This window comes from Capricornis sumatraensis, chromosome 23 (assembly GCF_032405125.1).
Source record: "Capricornis sumatraensis isolate serow.1 chromosome 23, serow.2, whole genome shotgun sequence".
In the NCBI taxonomy this organism is placed as follows: Eukaryota; Metazoa; Chordata; class Mammalia; order Artiodactyla; family Bovidae; genus Capricornis; species Capricornis sumatraensis.
In genome coordinates this window covers 24,577,388-24,600,233 of record NC_091091.1, presented here as the reverse complement: position 1 = coordinate 24,600,233, position 22,846 = coordinate 24,577,388, and the positions used below count along the sequence as shown (strand labels likewise).

Sequence of the window (22,846 nt, the reverse complement as noted above, 5' to 3'; positions counted from 1 at the left end):
CTACACGCAGAGGCTGGAGGAGGTGGCCCAGGGCTGGCCCGCTGGGAGCTGTCTTGGCTGTCCGGCTGAATGGTGACTCTGCTGTACTGGAGCCAGGCTGACCCAGAGGAGAGAGAGCAGGTTCGGTGCTGACAGGAAGGCTGGTTGGGGGAGGGCTGGAGCGGGAAGCCAGTTTTGGGGCTCCCAGGCTGCCCCTCCCGCAGCAAGGAGGACCCAGGCCTGCCTGGAGCCTGGAGCTGGAAGCCTCTGGGCAGAAGTCACGTGGGGCCCAGTCTAGCACCCTGATTTTTTCAGTCAAGGAAACTGAGGCACAGAGAGGGCTGCTATCCCCCAGGTCTCGTGAACCCCACACTGGGTGGTCCAGCTTGGTGTCTTTAATTTTAATTAGATTGCTCAAATGGTAAAGAATCTGCCTGCAATCTGGGAGACCCAGCTTTGATCCCTGGGTTGGGAAGATCCCCTGGAAAAGGACATGGCAACCAACTCCAGCATTCTTGCCTGGAGAATCCCACAGAGAGAGGAGCCTGGCGGGCTACAGTCCGTGGGGTCGCAAAGATCTGGACACGACTGAGTGGCTAACACTTTCACTTTTTCAAGGTTAAAATTTTAGTTCTTGGGGAGTCCCCTAGTAGCTAGGCTTATGGGCTTTCAATGCCAGGGCCTGGGTTCAATTCCGGGTCAGGGAACTAGAATCCCATGAACTATATGGCGTGGTCAAAAAATAACAATAATTAGCTCTTGGATCACATCAGACAGCTCCTAAGAGCTCGACAGCCACAGTGGCCACCATACGGGGCACTGCAGATGCCATTTCCATCAGTGATCACAGGGAATTCCATCAGCTCCAGGTAGGGCAGTACTAGGTGTTGGGGGCCAAACTGGGACACTCGGGGCCACTGGAGGTCAAAAATCAGTGGGTTTTCTGGACAAGCCAGCCCTCCCCAGGCTGTGGAAGGTTGTAAGAAACTAGAGATGGCTAGAGGGTGCGAGTGGTTACTGTGGGCACAGACAACCCTGAGTCTGCGGCCTTGCTTCTCGTTGCTAGCCGTATGGCACCAGGCAAGTTACTTAAGCTGTCTGAGCCTCATCTGCAAAAGGGGCCTAGGGCACCTGCCCCGGGAACAACATCAATCAGCTGTCGAGGGGCCGGGCACGTCTGAGTGTACAGTGTTCACGCGTTTGTGATACAGAGTTCTGGAAAGCCTGGGAGACGGTTCTCTCGCTGTCTCAGGTGACCATGCAGGCTCCGAGAGCCCCTGCCCTCCCAGGCTGTGCAGGTGGGCCAGGTGCCTGGGCGAGGCCCGGGGCCCTCCTCTGAGCATTCTTTCCCACAGCGGCTGAGGTAGGAACAGGCACAGCTGGGCCTTGGACGGGCTCCTGGGCCTCCGTGGGAAGCAGGAAGCCATTGGCCCAAGCTCCCAACTTTCCAACCTCGGCTCCAAATTAGACCAGGGCTGGGGAGTGCGGGGCCCACAGCCAAGGAGCAAGCCGGAGGTGTGCTCAGCAGTGGGCCCCCGGTGTCTGTCACACACGCACACACACACACACAACGCACACACACAAAACAACGCACCTCTGCACTCAGGGCCACGGCAGCTTGGGGGCTGTCTCTGTCTCCTGAAGAAGTCCCCATCCTGCCCTCTGAACAGGGAGAACCAGAACCAGATGGCAACCCAGTTCTCAGTCCCAGAGCTGGTGTCGCCGCTGTCCAGGGGAAAGTCTTTTGTTACAAACATCGCCTCTGGGTTCCTTCCTATGAAGTCTGAGCCACTTTCCTTGGTTTGCGGTCCAGCCCCAGCTGCATGTCCTGTCCCCCCAGGGATTCAGCCTCCCAGAGGCCACATGCTCACACACACACACACACACACACACACACAGGATCCCACATCCGTTCCTGTCCCTGCACCTTTGCTCACATCATCCCTTCCACTCCAACTTTCCTTCCTGCCTCTGCTCTTTCTAAATATCTATCTTTCACAGGTAGCTCTACGCTTTCCCCTTCCAGGTAGACCTCCCCACCCACGTCAACCCATTCTGACCTCCCTTTTCTGGGGAAGATCCCCACAGCATGTCCTTTTGACCAGGCTTTGTAGCACCTAATCACAGGGTGACTTGCGTGTTTTCTTTTGCTGGGTTTTTGTCTTGTGTCTCCAACTAGATGGTATGGCCTGTGAGGGCAGAACTGTGCTTCCCACCACTTCTGCTCAGATGCAAGGCTGTGTCTCTAGTAACTCCTCAGTTAAGACACTGGTGGATGAATGGGTGGATGGATGGATGGATGGACAGATAGACACATGCCCTTGGAGAGAGATAGGGAAGGCCTCCAAACATGGAAGACCCTCCTTGCCCTTCTCTCCGGGGATTCCATGGTGGAACCCCATCACAGACTCTGTCACTGTGCTTTCACCATTCCCCACCCTCCCTCTCCTCCACGGACTGCATGCCAGTCCCAACTGGGTGGGACACCTGGGAGTATGCACACTCTTTGTTTTCCGGGTCCTGAGCTGGCACCACGGACAATAGGGCCAGGCTCCTCGGAAGCCCATGCTGGTGAGGGGCCAGGCAATACTTCCTCCACCCTGGCTGCTGTCTGTACTCCAAACCTTGCCCCTCTTGTGAACCCAGGCTGTTGGCCAGGCCCCACATGCCCGATGCCATTCTAAGAGCTTTGTGCATGATCCCAGGTAATCCCCACAACAACGGCAGATGTAGGCACTAATTTCATCCCTTTTGACAAATGAAGGTACGGAGAGGTTAAGAAACTTGCCTCTGTCACAAAGTGGTGTCTGAACCAGGCTCAAGCCTGCTCACACTCCTAACCCTCTGCTGGAGGCCTGGAGTCGTCCCTGGGCTGGAGACACGCTCAGGGCCTTTGCCAGAGTGGTAAGTCCAGTCTTCATGATCAGACAGACAGACAGATGGGGCTTTGTCCTTCTGCTATGGACAGAGCAGCAGCAGAGACCCTCTGGGGTGTTCAAGAGACTAGCACAAGACCTTGGAGGTTTCTGGGTCTGCAGTTGCCTGGCATGGGCCTCTCTGGGACACAGCCTGGGGTTGGGGGGGGACCTCTTCCCTCCCCAGGAATTCAGCTTTTTCGCCCGGGGCAGGAATTCCGGCTTCTCTGGACTGTCCACATGGCACAATGGGGCCCATTCTCAGAACCCTGGAGCAAACAGGCCCTGCGGAGAAAGGATGGATTCTTGTTGGACACAAGGGGCCTCAGTGCCATGATTTAGACCAGGGCACACATGGGGGCAAAGAACAGATTCATGCCCCCAGCCAACCCCCGTCTGTCATCCCTAGAGGTCGCTGCCCCTTAACACCATTCCGTGCAAGGGCTCTCAAAAGCCAGCACAGAAGCCCAGCTGGGGCTCCATGGGTTGGAAAGCTCCAGTTCTCCAGAGCCTCCTCCCTTGGCCTCTGGAGACACATTTGCTGTCTCTGTGTTTTGGTTTTACAAAGAAGAGTTAACAGCTCCTGAGGACAGTTAGAGAGGCCCCCTTACATGGATGGGGAAACTGAGGGCTTGAGAATTGGCTGGTGTTTCTCAATCTTTTTCTGCCACGGTCAGAAATTTCACATCACAATCCAATACAGACAGACAAGGGGATGAGTAGACAGACATCTGAAGCCAAGGTTCACTGAATCGTATTTCATCTTAGCTCTGGGTGGCAAGATCATTTTGCCTCTTCTACCTCAGGGGTCTCCAACCCACCCACCACCCACACCCACACCCAGGCTGCACAACAGGAGGTGGGTGGCAGATACCCCCCTGCCCCTCCCTGCCTGTTGATGGAAACATTGTTTTCCACAAAACCAGTCCCTGGGGTCCAAAAGTTTGGAGATGGCTGTTTTACCTTTTAAACATGCTGGTGAGGACCCACCTAGTTGGTTTCAGAATTCACTCACGGGTCACAACCTGGCATTCAAAAAGTGCCAGTTGGAAGTGTCTTGCCCAGGTCTACTGGCCACGGAAGGGCAGAGCCAGGCCCAGAACTGCCGGGGGTGGGGGTGGGCGGTGGACATCCAGGCTCAGAGTCTTTGAAGCCTCTCCTGCCCGCCCCCTAGCTGTCCACCTCAGCCTCTTAACAAAAAACCTTCCCCCAGCCAGGCCCTGACCCTATCACCCTTCCATTCTGAAACCTTCCAGATTTCGGAGCAGGACTTCAAAGCCTACCCTTCCCCGCTCCGGTCTCCGCCTCCCCCTAGCCTGGCCTTTCCTTGCCTGTCCCTCTGCTCACCAACCCTCCCCAGGAGTTCAGCTCCTCCTCTTCAAAGCTCCTTGTTCCTGCTTGAACTTTCCCCCTCTCTACCCTCTCCATGGATCCAAACTCCTCTGCTCCTCCAAGGCCCAGCTCACAGTTTTCTCCTCCAGGAGGCCACCTTGGATGTCCTATAGCCCTGGGATCTCTGTCTTCTCTGCACCTGGTGGGTAACCTCTTCTGTGACTCTCAGCATGGGCTGTCTCAGAATGTTACCTTCCTTACTGTTCTAGGTAGTTTTATTCCCTTAATTTCACCCCATACTCGCAGGCCAGAAGCACAAGTCATGTATTTCTCCCACGCCCGCTCAGGCCTTCACAAGGCTGCCTCCTGCAGGAGCCACAAAGTGCTTACTGGTTAACAACAGCAGTCAGCACCATTGCTGCACACCTCAAGGGCTCCATGTCACTCCCCTAGCCAGGGTTGCATACCATCACCCCCGCACCCCCCCACCGTCCCCATGATCCAATGATCTAGGTCCCACCCACGACCCCAGGACCGCTCGGCTCTCAAGGTCACCGACAGCCATCTGGCAACCTGCGGTTCCCAGCAGCCGCAGCCCTGCAGACAGGCGTCCTGGGCCAAACAGCCAATGTCAGCCAGCAGACGGGGTGAGAACATCAGGCTGGCACTGCGTGCCTGTCCTCCTTTGCCAGGGCACTCGCTGACAGGAGCAACAGTGCAGGGGGCAGGGCGGGGGGAAGGGGCAATGGGCAGTGAAGGGCACAGCCCTGCAGCACTCAGAATGCCACGGCCGGGGACTCAGCATCCTTCCACACAGCCGGTCTGCCAGACTGGGCTTTCTCTCCTAGTCTCTCCCTTTGTCTCGGGGGCTCTTCCTGGCTTTGCCTCTCACTCCGGGAACCATCACCGGCAGGATGGCTGCCTCCTTTCTCCATCTCCTCCTTTCTCCTTTCCTGCTTCCCCGGCCTGTGCGTCCTCCCCTCGCACTCCAGTCCCCGGTGGACCTCGACGTGGGGAGCTCTCTGGGTCAGAATGTCAGTGGAGCTTCATGAGCCCGGCCAGCCACTTAGGCCCTCAGGACCTCAATCTCCTCATCCACAAATCATATTAACACCACCTCTGCCCACTTCAGAGCTGCTGCTGCTAAGTCGCTTCAGTCGTGTCCAACTCTGTGCGACCCCATAGACAGCAGCCCACCAGGTTCTGCCGTCCCTGGGATTCTCCAGGCACCGCAGGGCAAATATCTGTTCAAGAAAGGGAGGGGAAGCATGTGCAAAACCAGGTGCCCCAGACACAGGGCCTGTTAAATGCCTTTCCCGCCCCCTCACTCCAGCCTCTCCCTCTTTTCTGTATCCAGCACCAGCCCCTTCCCTGGAATGTCCGGGGAAGGAGCACAGCATGTCTCACTCAACAAGAGAAATGAAAGGGGCAACCAAAAGGAAAGCTGGCCTCTCTGAGCGCCATTAGCACGATCATCGCTTGGTTCAGGGCTCTGAGCATTTGCCGCTCCTTGGAGGTTAGATGCATTCCAATACATGAGTCCAGAGCGTGCCAATTCCTGTGGATCAGTGTCACCTTGAAAATCTGGCTGTTTCTAGACGAGCCCTATTCAAACACTGTGTGTACAAACAGGCTTTCCCTTTGTGGATGGCACTTGACAGACAGCCTGGGTTGGTGTCTGAAAGCCTGGGTTGGTGTCTGAAAGCCTGAAACTGCAGAGTAGTCTGCACTCGCCCCTGCATGGTACTGTGCCACCAGCATCGTGGTGGGGTCCTTAAGAAGAAGTCCCTTCCTTTGGTTTTAGGGGGTTCTGCAGGGTCCAAGTTCAAACAGGACTTTGCCATTTGGGTAGCAACAGAGGTGGGGTCAGGGCCATGGGTGAGAAAATAAGCGTTTCTATAGCATTTTCTGTGCCGGGCACTATGTGAACCTCTTTAAGAGCACTGTGTGTGTCATGCTCCCCAAATCCTAATGGGTTGCTACAGTTACTGTCCTCCTTCTATACACAGAGAAATAGAGGTTCACGAGGTAAAGGAAGTAGCTCAAGATGACCACCCAGCCAGCAAGTAGCAGAAAGTTGAACTGGAATCTGCTTCCAGCACGTTCCCTCATGCTGCAGACAGCAACATCCTAGATGAACTGTTTATATCACATAGGCTGCAGAGTGGGAGTTCCCTGTTTAAATAAGGGAAGAGTGTGATGCTGGGTTGGAGGAACCCCACCCTTTTTCTCCAGCCAGGCCTGACCTGAACACCATCTGGTGATCAACTATCCTGGTTTGTCTGTGACATTCCCAGTTTGAGCTCTGAGAGTCCTGTGTCGCAGTTTTGCCCAGGATGGTTGGTCACTGTGGCCTTGGTCACCCCCGGACCAGTTGCAGAGAAGGCCGAGTGGCCTGACGGAGCCGTGTCAGGACAGCCTGGGAGGCCTTTTCAATTACATTAGCTTCTGGCGGCACTGGAGGGAGACGCCAGCCTCGCCTCCCCTCCCTTTCTCCCTTCCTGTGACTCCCCGGGAGAGGGTGATTCAGCAGCAAGTCGGAAGCAGGCTAGACTGTGACCTACCGGGAGTGGAATTGCCAGGGGCGTGGGGGCTGTCAGCACCAGCTCCAGGCAAGAACTGAGCAAGGTGGGGAGGGGGTCTTGAGTTGGTGGGAAGCTGGACCTCTGACGGAGGGTCTGCTGTGCTGCCCAGGCCAGGACTGATTGCAGGGCAGCAGGAGGCGGGAGATCCCTGCCTCTCCCCACCCCGCCCCATGCCCTGGTATGTGAGGGATGGGGGAGTCCCAGCTACTGGATATCTAAGCTGCTTCTCAGCACATTCAACGGCTAAAAATATGAAATGGCTTTGCTAAAAGGTGCCCAACCGGAAACCTCCAAGAGGTTTCCTATCAGGGCCGCCCCTACTCGGGCTGGAGGCCAGACCCTGTGGAGGGAGTCCTAGGCCTGCCAGTCCCACCATCCAGCCCCAGCCTGGGCCCCGCATGCCAGGGCCTTGGCCTCCACCCCATTAACCCATGTGCTTCTCAGGCCTCCAGGGCTGGCATTGCCCTCCTCCCCTGCACCCACTGGTGGCAGCATTTGGGGGTTGGTCTTGACCCAGAGAAGGCCCAGGCTCACAGCCTCCATTCCCAGCCTCACCTACTGACTGTGTGACCTTGAACATGTTGTCCAGCTTCTCTAAGCTTTGCTGTCCTCACCTGCCCAAAAAAGGAGACCACAGGATTCAGGAGTCCTTGAAGGGAAGGGCTCATCCTCTAGTTGAAGGACAGGCTGGCTGGGGTGGGTTGCGGGGAGCGGGCAGGGGTTGTCTGGAAGCTTCATTGGTACCTCAAGCTCATTGTTCTTACTAAGCAAGATTTTCCGGGGGGTGGCTTGAGTCCCAGCGGAGGTTGTGGTACAGGGGCTGGAGTGCCCCCTGGCACCACTGCTGCCTACAGGGATTTCAGTGATTGAGCAGAGACTGTGCTGGACCTGGGGTTCTCAACCAGCAGCCTTGGGGCCTCGTCCAAGATGCAGACACTATGTTCATCAGCTCAGGGGTGGGGGCCACATCTGAACTTGTAACTCCGGCTCCCCAGATGAACCTGTTGAATGCTCAGGTTGAGAATCGCTGATGGGGCCTGGCACAGAGTGGCCTCAGCAGCCATGAACTATGTCCCTCTCCCACCCCTGAGCCTTGACATGCCCCCGTGACACGGTAATGACCTGCCTGTCTCCCCTTGGGGGCTGTTGACAAGCTCAAAGAGAATCATGGGCAGCGCAGCTGCACAAACAGAGTGGAGACGACGCAATGACCATCACGGCGAGGAAGCCACGCCCCCCCATCTGGTCTGCTGGCCGCCAGGGGATGGGCAGTGGGCCACTGTGGTCCCCGGGCCAGAGGCTTCTCCTGCAGGACCAGCTGGGAGGTGGTGGGGCAGGGAAGGGGAGCTGATCCTGGCCCTCCACTCTCTGCCCTTCCTCAGGCCCTACCCAGCAATAAGGCCTGAGAAACAAAGTCTCTCCTTGGGAGATGCAAGTCTGCTGGGCTGGACGTAGCTGCCATGTAACACTCTCCTCCTCCTCGCTGGGAATTCTCCCCACAGCAGAGCTTCCATGGGTACAGCCAGGCACTTCTACACAGGGTCTTCCCCGTCTCCATTCTGCCCCAGGGAGCTGACCCTGGCTCTGGCCTTCCTGGACTGACAGGCCGGGGACAGGGGCAAATGGGAACTCTCCCACCTGCCTTTTGAAGGCAACAGATTCAGCAGTTTCCCCATTATCCCCCACCCGTGATGCAGTTTCATGGGGACAGGGGGCTCATAAACCACAGCCCTTCCCCAGCTTGGATGACCCTGGGCAGTGACCAAACCTCATCTGTAAGGTGCGGATGAGAGAACCTCCTTAGTGTGGATGTGAGGATTGAAAGAGGCTCGGAATACTGAGGAGGTTCTCAAACAAGAGGGCTGGTGGGGAGGGGGAAGGGGATGGTATCAGAAATGGAGGTTCCTGGGCCTCAGCCCCAGCATTCCTACTCACAGGCTTCTGTGGGAAACCTACGAGCCTAGGAAACGGGGGTCCCCTCATCCTAGGCTGTGGAGGCAAAGCACCTTGAAGCTTAACAAATGGCCTCAAAGCCCAGGTCACCCCCTAGACCCCCAGGATTGGAGTCTTGGGGAGTCCAAGAAGATGACTCCTTTCCCAGTGAACCTGCTGTCCTTCCTTCCAGTAGACTCCCTCTTTCCAGCCAGCAGACCTAGCTGCCAGTTTGCTTCGACTGAAGCTGGGCAATTGGCATTTTCTTTGATCCCCAGGGAAACGAGCATTTGCCCTGGTCTCCACATAGATCACCATCTAGCCCTACCTGAGCATTTAATAGACCTGTCTTAGGGGCTCTCCTGAGGACTGGTGGATGCAAGGGTGCACTTCAGTTCAGTTCAGTCGCTCAGTCATGTCCGACTCTTTGCAACCCCAAGGACTGCAGCACGCCAGGCCTCCCTGTCCATCACCAACTCTCAAAGTTTACCAGGCGTTGAACTTGGACCCTGCAGAACCCCCTAAAACCAAAGGAAGGGACTTCTTAAGGACTGCAGCACACCAGGCCTCCCTGTCCATCACCAACTCCCGGAGTTTAGCCAAACTCATGTCCATTGAGTTGGTGATGCCATCCAACCATCTCATCCTCTGTCATCCCCTTCTCCTCCTGCCTGCAATCTTTCCCAGCATCAGGGTCTTTTCCAATGAGTCAGTTCCTCACATCAGGTGGCCAAAGTATTGGAGTTTCAGCTTCAACATTGGTCCTTCCAATGAACACTTAGGACTGATCTACCCTTAGGATTGACTGGTTGGATCTGCTTGTAGTCCAGGGGACTCTCAAAAGTCTTCTCCAACACCACAGTTCAAAAGCATCAGTTCTTCAGTGCTTAGCTTTCTTTATAGTCCAACTCTCACATCCATACATGACTACTGGAAAAACCATAGCCTTGACTAGATGGACCTTTGTTGGCAAAGTAATATCTCTGCCTTTTAATATTCTGTCTAGGTTGGTCATAACTTTTCTTCCAAGGAGTAAGCGTCTCTTAATTTCATGGCTGCAATCACCATCTGCAGTGATTTTGGAGCCCCCCAAAAATAAAGTCCGACACTGTTTCCACTGTTTCCCCATCTATTTCCCATGAAGTGATGGGACCAGATGCCATGATCTTTGTTTTCTGAATGTTGAGCTTTAAGCCAACTTTTTCACTCTCCTCTTTCACTTTCATCAAGAGGCTCTTTAGTTCTTCGCTTTCTGCCATAAGGGTGGTGTCATCTGCATATCTGAGGTTATTGATATTTCTCCCAGCAATCTTGATTCCAGTTTGTGCTTCTTCCAGCCCAGCGTTTCTCATGATGTACCCTGCATATAAGTTAAATAAGCAGGGTGACAATATACAGCCTTGACATACTCCTTTTCCTATTTGGAACCAGTCTGTTGTTCCATGTCCAGTTCTAACTGTTGCTTCTGAGCTGTATACAGATTTCTCAAGAGGCAGGTCAGGTGGTCTGGTATTCCCGTCTCTTGAAGAATTTTCCACAGTTTGTTGTGATCCACACAGTCAAAGGCTTTGGTGTAGTCAATAAAGCAGAAATAGATGTATTTCTGGAACTCTCTTGCTTTTTTGATGATCCAGTGGATGTTGGCAATTTGATCCCTGGTTCCTCTGCCTTTTCTAAAACCAGCTTGAACATCTGGAAGTTCATGGTTCACGTATTGTTGAAGTCTGGCTTGGAGAATTTTGAGCATGACTTTACTAGTGTGTGAGATAAGTGCAATTGTGCGGTAGTTTGAACATTCTTTGGCATTGCCTTTCTTTGGGATTGGAATGAAAACTGACCTTTTCCAGTCCTGTGGCCACTGCTGAGTTTTCCAAATTTGGCATATTGAATGCAGAACTTTCACAGAATCATCTTTCAGGATTTGAAATAGCTCAACTGGATTTCCATCACCTCCATTAGCTTTGTTCATAGTGATGCTTCCTAAGGCCCACTTGGCTTCACATTCCAGGATGTCTGGCTCTAGGTGAGTGATCACACCATCGTGATCATCTGGGTCATGAAGATCTTTTTTGTACAGTTCTTCTTTGTATTCTTGCCACCTCTTCTTAGTATCTTCTGCCTCTGTTAGGTCCATACCATTTCTGTCCTTTATTGTGCCCATCTTTGCAAGAAAAGTTCCCTTGGTATCTCCAATTTTCTTGAAGAGACCTCTAGTCTTTCCCATTCTATTGTTTTCCTCTATTTCTTTGCACTGAACACTGAGGAAGGCTTTCTTATCTCTCCTTGCTATTCTTTGGAACTCTGCATTCAAATGGGGAAATCTTTCCTTTTCTCCTTTGTTTTTTGCCTCTCTTCTTTTCACAGCTATTTGTAAGGCCTCCCAAGACAGCCATTTTACTTTCTTGCAAGGGTGCAGGGAGGGGCTGAAGGCAGGAGCAGGGGCAGGAAGGCGGTGGGGGCAGGACTGGGAGGGAGCCTGTGGCTGAGCCTGGGTTAACTCCTTGCTGGAGGGCAGAGCAGGCTCCAGGCTGGAGCAGACCAGGGCAGGTAAAGCTGTTAACAGACTTCCCAGGTGACACAGTGGTAAGAATCCACCTGCCTATGCAGGAGACTTAGGTTCAATCCCTGGGTCAGGAAGATCAGCTGGAGTAGGAAATGGCAACCTGCTCCAGTATTCTTGCCTGGTAAATTCCATGAACAGAGGAGCCTGGCAGGCTACAGTCTGTTACATACCTCTGGTCCTCCAGCAGTTATTTCTAGCGACAGGATTTGAATCCAGTGCTCACTGGAAGTTTAGCCACCATACCTGGCAGTATGCTCTTTCTACCCGCTGTTGAATTCCCCGGTTCCCAGCCTGAGCCTTTCTGGTCAGCCTTAAGCCTACAGTCCCTATTCATCCATCACCACTGCCTGGCCAAGGGGTGCAGTTGGAGGGAACAAGGCACAGTGTGACCTCAGGGACCCATGGGTCTAGGGTGGGGGTGGACTTCCTTCAGAGGGTCACACCTGCAAGGGGAGGATGTCAGGCAAGACAGGTGAAGGAGGTAACATTTCGATCGTGACTTTAAAGGCTGAGTGGGCAAAGCACTGGGAGGGGAAGTTTGGCAGGGGTGGGGAGCGGGCTCCCGGTGCGCTGCAGGGCCTGGGTTCTAGCGACCACTCCCCGGGGCCTCAGTTTCCCTGTTAACGAAGTGCTTGGAAACCTGCCTCGTCCTCCCCCATCGGAGTACCGGGGAAGGTGCCTGGGAAAGGGCGCGAGTGGCCCACCGAGCGGGGGCGGGGCGGGGGTGCGGGCGGCCGGGCGGGGCGGGGCGGGGCGGGCCGATCGCGCCCGGAGGGGAGGCCGGGCAGGCGGGGGCCCCCGCGGGCTGGCGCGGCGCGCAGTGCGTGCGGCTGCGGAGCGCGCGGCTCGCCGGCAGCGGGAATCACATGAGCACCGGCCCGCGAGTGCCCTGCAGCCGCAGCGCAGCAGCCTCGCGCCCCCTCACGACCCTAACCATGTCTGTGTGTTGTTGCTTCTTTTTCAGAGACTACGGCAGTTCCAAGAGGAAATCAGGTAAGGGAGCCTCCGGTCGTTCTTCCCTCCAACCTTCCCTCCCGCTTCGTGCACGCGCCTCTCTGACCCTGCGGGGGACTTTCTGGGGGCTTGTCCTTGCCCGTCTGCCCCGTGGTCCTGCTCCCTTTCTGTTGCCCCCATCCCCAGCTCCTGCCGCCTAAGACCTCTGGTACTCGCACCCCCTCCTCCCTCCGCGTCCCTCGGGTTCTCCCCGGTGCTGATGGAAGTGGGATCGTGGAGAGTAGGGGCCCTAAGCCCCCTAGATCCGCGCTGCGTGTGCAGCCGGATCCTCCTCCTGGGGCTGCGGGGCCGACTGCTGGGCACTGCTGGGATTTCTCCCTGGGTCCTTACCGCGGTGCGGCAGCCACGGAAGGGTTAATAGAGATGCTGGGTTTTCCCCGTGAGAAGGTGAGATCCGGGAGCAGGGCGTTGGGGGGTGTTGGGGGTGGGGGGCAGGGATCGTGCCCGAGTGACTGTGAGTTTCTAATGCCTGAGGAGCAGCCTTGCCCTTCCTCCCTGGACTGTGAGCGCCTGGTCCACGCTGCGGGGGTGGGGGCTCTGCGCGGTGGCCCTCGGAGACCGGGTGGTAGGGCACTGACCTGCCCCAGCATTGGCCCAGCAGGTGCCAGGGCTCACCCGGAGTTTGCGAAGGGGGTGGAGACAGGGAGCGGCAGGGCAAGTCCTTGGGCGCTGTGTGTGCTGGGCGCTGTCCGCTGGGGTCAGGATTCTCGCGGGGGCGGGGGGGGGGGGGAAGGAACTGGGCAAATGCCTGCACGTGGGCGGGGTGCAGTTAATTGGGGGAGGGTGGTCCCTTGTATTTAGGGATGAGTGTGTACTGGGAGTTGCCAGGGAGGGAAGGGATTGGAACGATCTGTGTTATTCCTACTTATGGGGGTGGTGAGTTGTGGGGGTGGACAGCCGAGGAGGGCGGTTCTGGCCCTTGCGGGTGTGGGAAGTGTGGAAGAATAGGTGGCTCACAGTAGCGGCTCACTTTGTGGGCAGGTACTTGTGTCCAGGCGCTTTGAACCCTGGATCAGTAGAGGAATATGCCTGTGTATGAAAGATGGGCTGTGAATTGGGGTAGCTGTGATTGCATGGTGTGTTTCTGAGTGTGGCTTCCTATGTTTTGTGTGTTTCAGTGTTTGCTTGTATGTTAATTGGGATGAGGAAAGATGTGTCCTATATAGAGGGTGTGTGTGGGGGGGGTTGTGTGTGTGCACGTGGGGTTTCGTAGTTGTGTGCGCTTGACAGGTGTTCACTTGTTAGCTGTGTGTGCCAGTGTGTTGGCATGTAGCCATTTGTGGGTTGGCGTGTGTGCTTGTGTCCAGCTGTGGGATAAGACACATGTGCACACATGCCTGTCACCTGGGCAGGGGTGTTTCAGGTGTGCACCCCGCTGTCCGCCGGGGCGTTTCCTCCGTGAAAAGGAGGCTGAGGCTGCCTCATGAACGTGAACTGCAACATCTTATCCCCGGTCCCTTGTAGCCAGAGCCCCAGGTCGGGGAGCTGGGAAGGAGGGGCAAGCCTGGGAGCAGCGCTAGTGGTAAAGAGCCCGCCTCCCAGTGCAGGAGACTTAAGAGACTCTGGTTTGATCCCTAAGTTAGGAAGATCCCCTGGAGGAGGGCATGGCAACCCATTCCAGTATTCATGCCTGGAGAATCCCATGGACAGAGAAGGCTGAAGGGCTAACAGTCCATAGGGTCTCAAAGAGTCGGACATGACCAAAGTGACTTAGCACACAGGTACATCCCCTCGTCCCCAAGAAACTTGCCCCAAACCTCAGAGATGCAGTGACTGGTCGAGCCTGGGCTGAGATTCTGGCACCAGTTTCATGACCTCTCTGCCTCAGTTTCCTCATTCCTTAAAAAAACAGGGATAATGATGCTCTCTGTCTCACATGTAGAAGATGCAAGAAGTTAATGCAGTAAAGTCCCTAGGAGACAATAACCGCTGGAGAAGCATGATTTATTGTTGTCTTCATCACTTTCTGAAGCCCTGGGACCCCCTGGTGAGTCCCTTCTCTACTCTCAGCCTCAGTTTCCTCCTCCGTAGAGTTGTGGACTGGACCAGATAGCCTCCCAGGTGCTCTGCCCTCAATCTCTGAGCCTCAGAGTCTATGCTGCTTCCTAAGCAAGGCAGGGCCCCACCCAGGGAAAGCTTCCCCAGTTTCTCTGCCTTCCACTCTCAGGCCAGGAAAAGGATGGATGGAGAAATTTAATTTATGCTGCTGTGCTTATCATAATGGCCACTTACTGTCATGGTTAAAAGAGTCAGCTCTGGAGCCAGACGGCAGGAGTTTAGAGTCTGGCTGTTCAGACCTGGGGCATTCCTCCTACCCTGCCTGTGTCTGCCTTCCTCTCTGTAAACTAGGGATACTATTCTTACCACCTTGTAGAGTTAATTTTCTGGGTCAACTTGACTGGGCTGCAGTGCCCAGATATTTTGTCAAGCATTATTCTGGATGTTTCTGTGAAGATGTTTTTTGAATGAGATTAACTTTTAAATCAGTGGACCTTGAGTAAAGCAGATTACCCTCCCTAATGTGGGTTGGTCTCATCCGATCAGTTGAAGGCCTTAAGGGAAAGACCGACCTCCCCCAAGCAAGAAGGAATTCTGCCAGCACCTTTGGACTTGAACTGCAGCTTTTCCTTGAGTCTCCAGCCTATATGCCTACCCCCAGCAGATTGTGGGCTCATCAAGGCCCCGCAGTCACATGAGCTAATTCTTCCCTCTCTTCTTTCTCTCTCTTTCTCTATCAATAGTCTGTTTTATTTATCTGGAGAATCCTGACTAACACACAGCTCATGGTTATAATGAAAATTACATCAACTTCTAAATATAAGTCTGCCTAGAACACTGCCTGCACCCTGGACAGTGCTCCTGAAGTGCTAGCTACTATTCTTATTTAGTGAGCACCTAGTACATACTGGAGGACTTCCCTGGTGGATCAGACTGTAAAGCGTCTGCCTACAATGCAGGAGACCCAGGTTCGATCCCTGGGTCAGGAAGATCCTCTGGCGAAGGAAATGGCAACCCACTCCAGTACTCTTGCCTGGAAAATCCCATGGACAGAGGAGTGTGGTAGGCTACAGTTCATGGGGTCGCAGAGAGTCAGGCATGACTGAGCAACTTCCCTTTCACTATGTACCGGCTACTTTATATATCTATTTCTTTATTTCCTACTCAGAGCCATGTTGCATGGTGGCTCATGGGATTCCCATTTCACAAATGAGAAGCTAAGTCTCCAAGGGTGGCTGCCTGGAGTCTGTGGCAAAGTGGGGGTCTGAGTTCGTGTTTGGGGTTCCACTCTGCTCTGTGATGAAGCTCACGAAGCTTCCCAGGGTGACTCCAGTCAGCGATGTTTGCGTAAAGAACACAAATGCTTGTTGCCTGGCCACCTCTTGTCACACTGTAGTCCCCAAAGCCCCGACTCATCCTCAGAGGATCTCCTGGAGGGATCTCCTATGGAGCGCAGAGCCAGGACTACGAGGCAGACCTGGGTGACCAGGAAGAAAGTGCTCAGACAGAGGGCAGGCTCACAGAGGAGGCAGGACTGGAGACTTTGATACCCAGAGGACAGTGTAGCCTCAAAGTCATCTCTGCTCCTTCCCTCCATGGAACCTGCTCCTTCTCACACCTTCCTCCTCCCACCACCCACCCTGTTGCTCAAGCCCAGCATCAAGAAGTCATCCCTGACTCCTCCCTTCCTCTCACCTGCCCACCTGACCTCCACACCCATCCCCTTCTCCCACCTCCACCATCACATCTGTTAGAAGCCCTCTTCATCCCTCAGAGGACCTCAGCGTCCTCTTCAGCCTGTCTGCTCCCACCGTTGCCCCTCCACACCTTTCTCCATGCCAAAGAGTGAACTCCTCCAAATATGGGTCAAATAAGGTGCCTTTCTGAACCCCTGATCCCGGAGAGCCGTGTGTGCTCTGGCCCCTGCCTACCATCCCACCCCGGGCTCCACCCTTGCCCCTGCCCCCTCCTTCCCACCCAGCACTCTCACACCTGTCACCGTCCATTCCTGAAATGCAGCAGGCTCATTTCTTCACATGGTCTGTGCACTTGCTGGTCCCCCTGGCCTTCATGCTGTTCTCTGTTCTTGCACATGGCTGGCCCCTTAAGATTTATGCTCAAAGAAGCTGCCCCATGCTCCACTATCTAGCTGCCCCCCTCAGGTCACCCTGCTTCTTCCCTGCATGTTGCTGACCACACTCTCGTTACCTTGTGGGTTTTCTTGTGTTATCTGTGTCCCACCACCTTGAAAGCAGAGACCTTGCTGCAGGGCAGGGCCCGCACGGGTATCAGGAATCCCTGGTGCTGGTTGAATGCCAGGTGGATGGAAGAAGGCCTGGGTGCATGAATGACACTACAGGTTAGGAAGGAGAGTTGCTGCAGCCTCAAGTCAGGGATGTTGTCTGGAAAGAGGAGGAGTTTTGGTGATTAGCGGTGGAGAGCCGGGCCTTTGCCAAGTCAAGACACAGCACTTGCACGCAGGTGGGGGAGCAGGATCCAGCACTGCAGGAGACCAGCTACTGCAGCTGCCCTTATTGAGCACCAGCTGTATGCCAGTAAAGTGTTGAGGTGACCGGAATGTGCCCTTCTGCCCTAGAGGGGTTTGCAGTCCACTCTGAGTGATGACCTGTGCAGGCAACAATGTACTGTTGGACAGGGAAGCAAGGAAGTGGCGTGGTTACCCAAGGAGGAGCCATCCAGGCCAAGGGCACAGCCAGTGCAAAGGCCCAGAGGTAGGAGCGTGCTGCTCTGCCTGCTCAAGGCATGGCCGGGAGGCCTGTGGCTGGGGGGAGTGGAGGGGAGGTCAAGGTGTTAGGGGGGAGAGCAGAGATGTGGGAGTGGGGCAACAGCTCGGACCTCATCAGACCTTCTAAGGGTTTCGGCCTTCACGGTGAGAAAGATGAAGAGCCACTGAGGCGTTCTGAGGAGAGGGGGCATGATCTGCCTTAGCTCTCGGGACGGTTCTTTGTGGCCAGTGAGTAGAGTCAAGGGGAGGAGACCGGCCATGAGCGGGCAAGGACAGCAGCGGAGGGCAACGTGGGCCGTGGGGGTAGCTTATGCCAGATTGCCTGGGCTCCCATTCGCAGCCCCGTGACCTTGGGCAGATCTCTTCACCAGAGCTCCATGCCCTCACCTCTTCTGTTGTATTGGCCGGATTCAACTGGAGAAGCCAGACCCGTAGGAGCTACTGTATATTACATTTCATGCAAGGAACTGGCTTATGCAATTGTAGGCCAGTCAGGCAAGTCTGAAACCCAAGAGCAGGCTGGGGTTGCAGTCCACAGGTGAAATTTCTTCAGCAGTAACACCTCAGCTCTGCCCATTAAAACATTTCAGCTGAGGGACCCAGGGCCCCTCAGAGTATCAAGTGTAACAGGTGAAAGCCAGCTAATGTTGAACCTGATCACCCCTGCATAATACCCCCCGAGCCATTCCTGCATGAGTGTGTGGTTGGATAACTGGGGATCGTAGCCTAGCCCGAGTGATGGGCACGCCCTTGAAAATGGAGTAGCGGCCACCTGCAGGAAAGTGCAGTTTCGAGGGCGTGATGCAGTTAGAGGGCTTTGTGCTGTGCCCAGCAGTAGGCTGGGCCAGTCGGCGATTGGCCTCCCCCAGGTGAGCACTGCTGCAGGAGACCCCCATCCCCGAAGCCCCCCCAGCCACCCACCCAGAGCAGGGCGTTCTCTTCAGACCTGAAAAGATGGGCTGGGGCAACTTCTGGTAAATTGCATGGCTCCAGTTCCGGTGGCTAGGAAGTTCCACCAGGGGGCGCAGGCGTCCACGGATCCTCTGGGATCATCCTGGCCCTGGGATTGTGTCTGAGGTCGCATCCCACCCAGGAGTCCGGTGATGAGCTGCTGCTCATTTAAATTCAAATGAGGTTGCTCAAGTGTGTTGCAAGTTTGTTCTTTTAGGTCAGTTGATGCTCCTCGTGAAATCCTGTTTACTTTATGCTTTTCCTTGGAAACTTGGCGAGCTCACCCAGCTTCCATTTTAGTACCATACAGGTTGCATCATTGGATGAAGTTCATGAGATCAGTATTATTGTAGTCTGACGACAGAGAAGCGTGTCACCTGGAGTTCAGAGTTTCTGTTTTGGTGTCAGGCAGGGTCTGAGCTCCTGCTCTGCCATGTGTTTGCTCTGTGACTGGCAAGCTGCTTGACCTCTGACCTCATGCCTTCATATGGAAAACGAGGGTAAAAATAGTGCTTGCCTCTATGAATGGTAAGGATTGAATTAGCAGGGGGTGGCACATAGCATGCTCCCAATGATAGCAGGTGTCATGATTATTCTTTTAATTATTGATAGGTTCAGAAAGGAAGGGGATTTGAGAGTTAAAAAGGACCTGGCTTGAAGCATAATTTTCATTCTGTGAGCTGAGGCTCTGGCCTCATAGGAGACAGAACTTAGTCTCAGAATATTCTGTAGAGTTAAGACAGGCTCTGTAGCCGGAACACCTAGTTCTGTGTCCCAGCTCTGCCAGCCATGTGGTCTTGGGCAAGTCCTTAACTTCCCTGTGCCTCAATTTGCTCATCTATGAAATAAGTATAATGATAGTGCTTCAACAGGTTGTCTGAGGCTTGAATAGGAGTTAATACATGGGAAGTGTCTGGTGCAAGAGACACCAAGGGTTAAGCCATTTCTGAATAGGAGCAGCTCTTAAGCAGGAGGGACTACTGACTTTGGCATTACGTCCTGCAGGAGAGACTCCTTTCAAAGTGGGAAGGCTGTGTGTGCAGCATCTCATAGTTGCCAGCCAGCCCCCCAATAACCTGGGCAGGTGGTCTTATCCCCGTTTTATAGGCCAGGGGAGGTAGGTCCAGGTCACCAAGGTCACCTAGCCAAGCAGACAGGATTCAAATCTGGTTCTTCTGATTCAAACCTTTTTCCACTGACGTCTGTTCCTTCCTGAGACCCCAGGGATCCACAGAGAGCAGGACTGGGCTCCAGAGACCACTGGCAGGAGTTCCACAGACTGGGAGAGGGCCTGCCCCAAGAGAGCCCCCAACCCCACTGCGGTATCTGTAGAGGGGACCCGTTGGGCACAAGAGATTCTTCATGAGGTAAAGGGTCCCTTTGCAGGCTGTGACTAGTATCCCTTCATTTCTCTTTGTATGAATTTGGTCTTTAATAAGGTGTATTTGGCTTAAAGCAAAACCTGCCTGTAGGTTCTGACTACTATAAAAAAACAGTCTGCCCTCCTTTGACAGAGGAAGTGACTAAGAGAGGGGCCGCTGCCTTCCCAAGGGGAGGGGCAGGCAGAACCTGGCTTCCTGCTCATGGCACTCCCACCAAATCCTGGAATGAGGCAGGGGTGTGAGGAGGGCCAGGGTGAAGCAGAGAAAGCAAGTCTGTAAAAGCCTCTGGTGCCTCATCTTCCCCTGGGACGAATGCACCCCCACCCCACCCCAGGACACAGAGTAGGGCCAGCCTCTCTCAGACCCTGGCCCACCCTGCTTACCAGCCGCAGGGGAAGAAGGGCAGAGACAAAGCAGATGACAGCAGCTTCCAGTCCTCCCCTGGAGGCTTTCATTCCTTTTAAGTGATTACCGGTTCCTGGCCTCATGGAGGTCAGAGCTCAACTGTGAAAGCAGGATGTGCTCGGGGATTCATTGATGAATGAGGGCCAGGAGGGGTTATGATGCATGGGAGTCAAACAGAAGGGGCTGGGGGGGGGGGGCGGCACCAGCCAAGAGGAGAGGGGCTGGAGATGTTTGCTGAAGGATGGAAGGGGTGGGTATGAGCAGAGAGTGGACCAGATACTCCTGTTAGAAGAGCTGGGTCTGAGCAAGGACTCTGAGTCTGGGATGTGTTTGAGAAGTTTGAGGGAAGAAGAGGTTGTCTAGCCTGGCAGACATGAAAGGCTAGGAAGAGGAGGAGGGCAGGAGATGCATCTGGAAAGGTAACCTGGGAGAGTATATCAGCAAGCCTTTTCCAAAGCTTTATTTTCTGCCCAAGCCATCCATCCTCAGGGAGAAAGGCCCAGGCTGCTTGGAGAACACGGCCAAGACATTCCTGGCACCCTCCGACGGCCTGTTCCAAGAGCAAATGTGTCTTGTGAAGGCATTGCCTTCTGATGCATCTTGCCCGGGCTGGTGTTTTTAAATAATTTTTATTTGTGTGGCTCTGGATCCCCAGCCTGATGTCACCCCTGAAGTTCAAAGCCAACTAATTGGGAATGAAGGAGGCTGATTGGTTTGGCAGTTCCACCACCAGCCTATGTGGCAGTGATGTGATGGAGAAAGTGTGTGTCTGGCCACAGGCAGTGTGGTCCCACTGCCCTACCGGCCTGGACACACGGAGCAGGGGTGGGGGAGGGGAGGGCTCCCTGAATCCTGGGAGGACATATCTCACACCTGGGAAGTGAGGCAACTAGCGGGTGGGTCGCCTTGATCCCCTCCATCCTGCTTGCTCGGCTTCTTTCTGCCCCTCAGTCCTGTCAGCTGACTTCTCTTGCTGGAGTGATGGGAAGATGGTCTGGAAGGGGACAGCATGTGCTAAGGCCCAGGGGTGTTGCAGAGAGTCCTAGCCTGCTTGTTGAAGCACAGATTCTCAGACCCAGGTCTACCATTGAATAAGCAGCTCTGGGGATGGCACCCAGAAACACCAGCCAGCTTTGATGGGCTCCCCAGGTATACCCCGAGATCCAGGCTGGGTTCAGTTTGGGATGGGTCATCCATATGGGTTGATGGCCATATTCAGGGCAGGCAGAGAGTGAGGGGGCAGAAGGATTGGACCCCCAGGATGGACTGTGACTCAGTGGGGCTGCTCCTGGAGGGTGCGTTTGGTCATGTCCCTGGGGTGAGGGGGGGGCGGTTAAGAGGACAGCTTTGTTTCCACAAGGTCTTCTTCTTCAGGGGAAGAGACGCCCACATTGTGGTCCAGCAAATCCCCGCTTGGGCTTTTTGGTTTATAAACATGTGACAAAAGAGGCAACATTTCCAGTAACAACAAAGCCAGTGGAAAAACAAAGATTCGGGGGAAATGTGCATTACTTATTGTGTTAGCACCTTTTTCTGCTCTGAACTTTGCTTTGTTTAGAAACAGAAATGTGGCGTGTGTAACTCAGTTGGCTCGTGACATTTTTATAATTGGTCAGTCCTGAAATGTGGCGGCAAAGAAAAATTTTCCAGCGTTTCAGCGAAACTTAGACTTTTGCGAGGAAAAAAAAAGTGTTTTTCCCCAACTCTTTCTGCTTTGCCCCCTGGATCTTGTCATCGACACATGTGACCCAAGCAGCTGGTAAGAAGATGGATTTTGTTAACATTAGAACTGCATTCTTGTACCAGGAAAACCAAGCCATGTCAAAAATTCCCTTCACTTCCCCGTGCTCATCCTCTTCAAGATGCTTCCTCCTGATGCTGCATTTGGCTAGTGGATACAGTGGTGTAGGAAAAGCCCCCCGCAGGTGTCTGCCTTTCCTGTTATCCAGGGTCTCCCCCTTGGCCCTGGGCCACCTTAGGCTCCCTGAGTGTTGGATCAGTGTGTCAGGGTTGGGTGCATAACTATTCCAGGCAGGAGGGTGAGGTCCTTGCAACACTGTGATGACAGCTAGTGAAGCCAAATTAAGACTATCTCTGTTGGCATCAGCTCCCCTGGGGAGACCTTGCAAACAGGGCAGGTTTTAACATCCTTTGTCCCAGATCTGCCCAGGTCAGGCAGTTTCTCCTTGTCTGCCTCCTGGTCCGCATGGTCTGGCCACACACCGTCCCTGCCTGGAGCCCAGTGGCTCTGGGAGCCCTCTGTGAGTTCCTCACTGGCATTTGGTCACAGGGTTCTGAGTAAGAGGGCCCCTTCGTCAACTTCTTCAGTGACTTTGGTTGCCCTCTCTGCTCTAAGCCCAGGGCTCCGCCGACACTCATGGCAGCTCTGCCAGAGGTGGAGGTGGGGGAACCCTCGAGGGCTAGCTAGATTGATAAGAAGTGAGTTTCCCGATGGATGCTGGTATCAGGCTCCCTAGGATTGGGTGTTCCTGCCAGACCTCGAGCTGACTCCCTGGCACTGGCTGGGGCTGTCATGTAGATTTTGTCCAGTGAACATCTCAGGATCCCCTCTGTGCCAGGCCCTGTGGTCCAAGCCCAGGGATATTGAGGTGGGCATCCTGAGGTCTGGGTCCCGGTTGGGTCAGGGAGGTGGGAAATTAAGCAGCAGTTACGGTGTGATGTCCAAGTGCTACGATGGGGGGCAGGGTGATGGAGGGAGCCTCCCCCGGCAGGCATAGATCTGCTTGGGGGTGGGGTGCCGAGTGAGGCCTTCCACCCTGGTTCCCTGAGGTTTTCAATGAGTCAGCCTGGAGGAGAGGGAGAGCGGCCTGCAGAGGCATCTGGGCAGGCTCAGCATTGGCTGTGAGAGCGCTCCACGTCCTTGCCACTGGACTGGGGCACGTCCTCCGTGTCCCCCGATACCTTCTGGGTGGTGCTGTTTCAGAGATAACCACTGCAGATGGTCACTCATTCACTAAAGTTGTGAAGCTTAAAAAGTTCTGATTTATAAAATAATACACGTGCCTGAGTTGGAGAGAACTTGC

The 22,846-nt window shown here is 54.5% G+C and overlaps 1 protein-coding gene across 4 annotated transcripts in view; it reads left to right on the top strand.

Annotated features, from left to right (window-relative positions):
- Positions 1 to 22,846, top strand: part of SH3PXD2A (SH3 and PX domains 2A) — a 247,045-nt gene that overhangs the window by 153,241 nt on the left and 70,958 nt on the right. For 2 of the 4 annotated variants that reach the window (XM_068961400.1, XM_068961399.1), the window contains exon 6: positions 12,271 to 12,299. In XM_068961400.1, the coding sequence (XP_068817501.1) occupies positions 12,271 to 12,299 (29 nt within the window). Of the gene's footprint in view, positions 1 to 12,241; positions 12,300 to 22,846 lie in introns of those variants that run through there. The other 2 variants (XM_068961402.1, XM_068961401.1) reach the window with 1 other exon arrangement.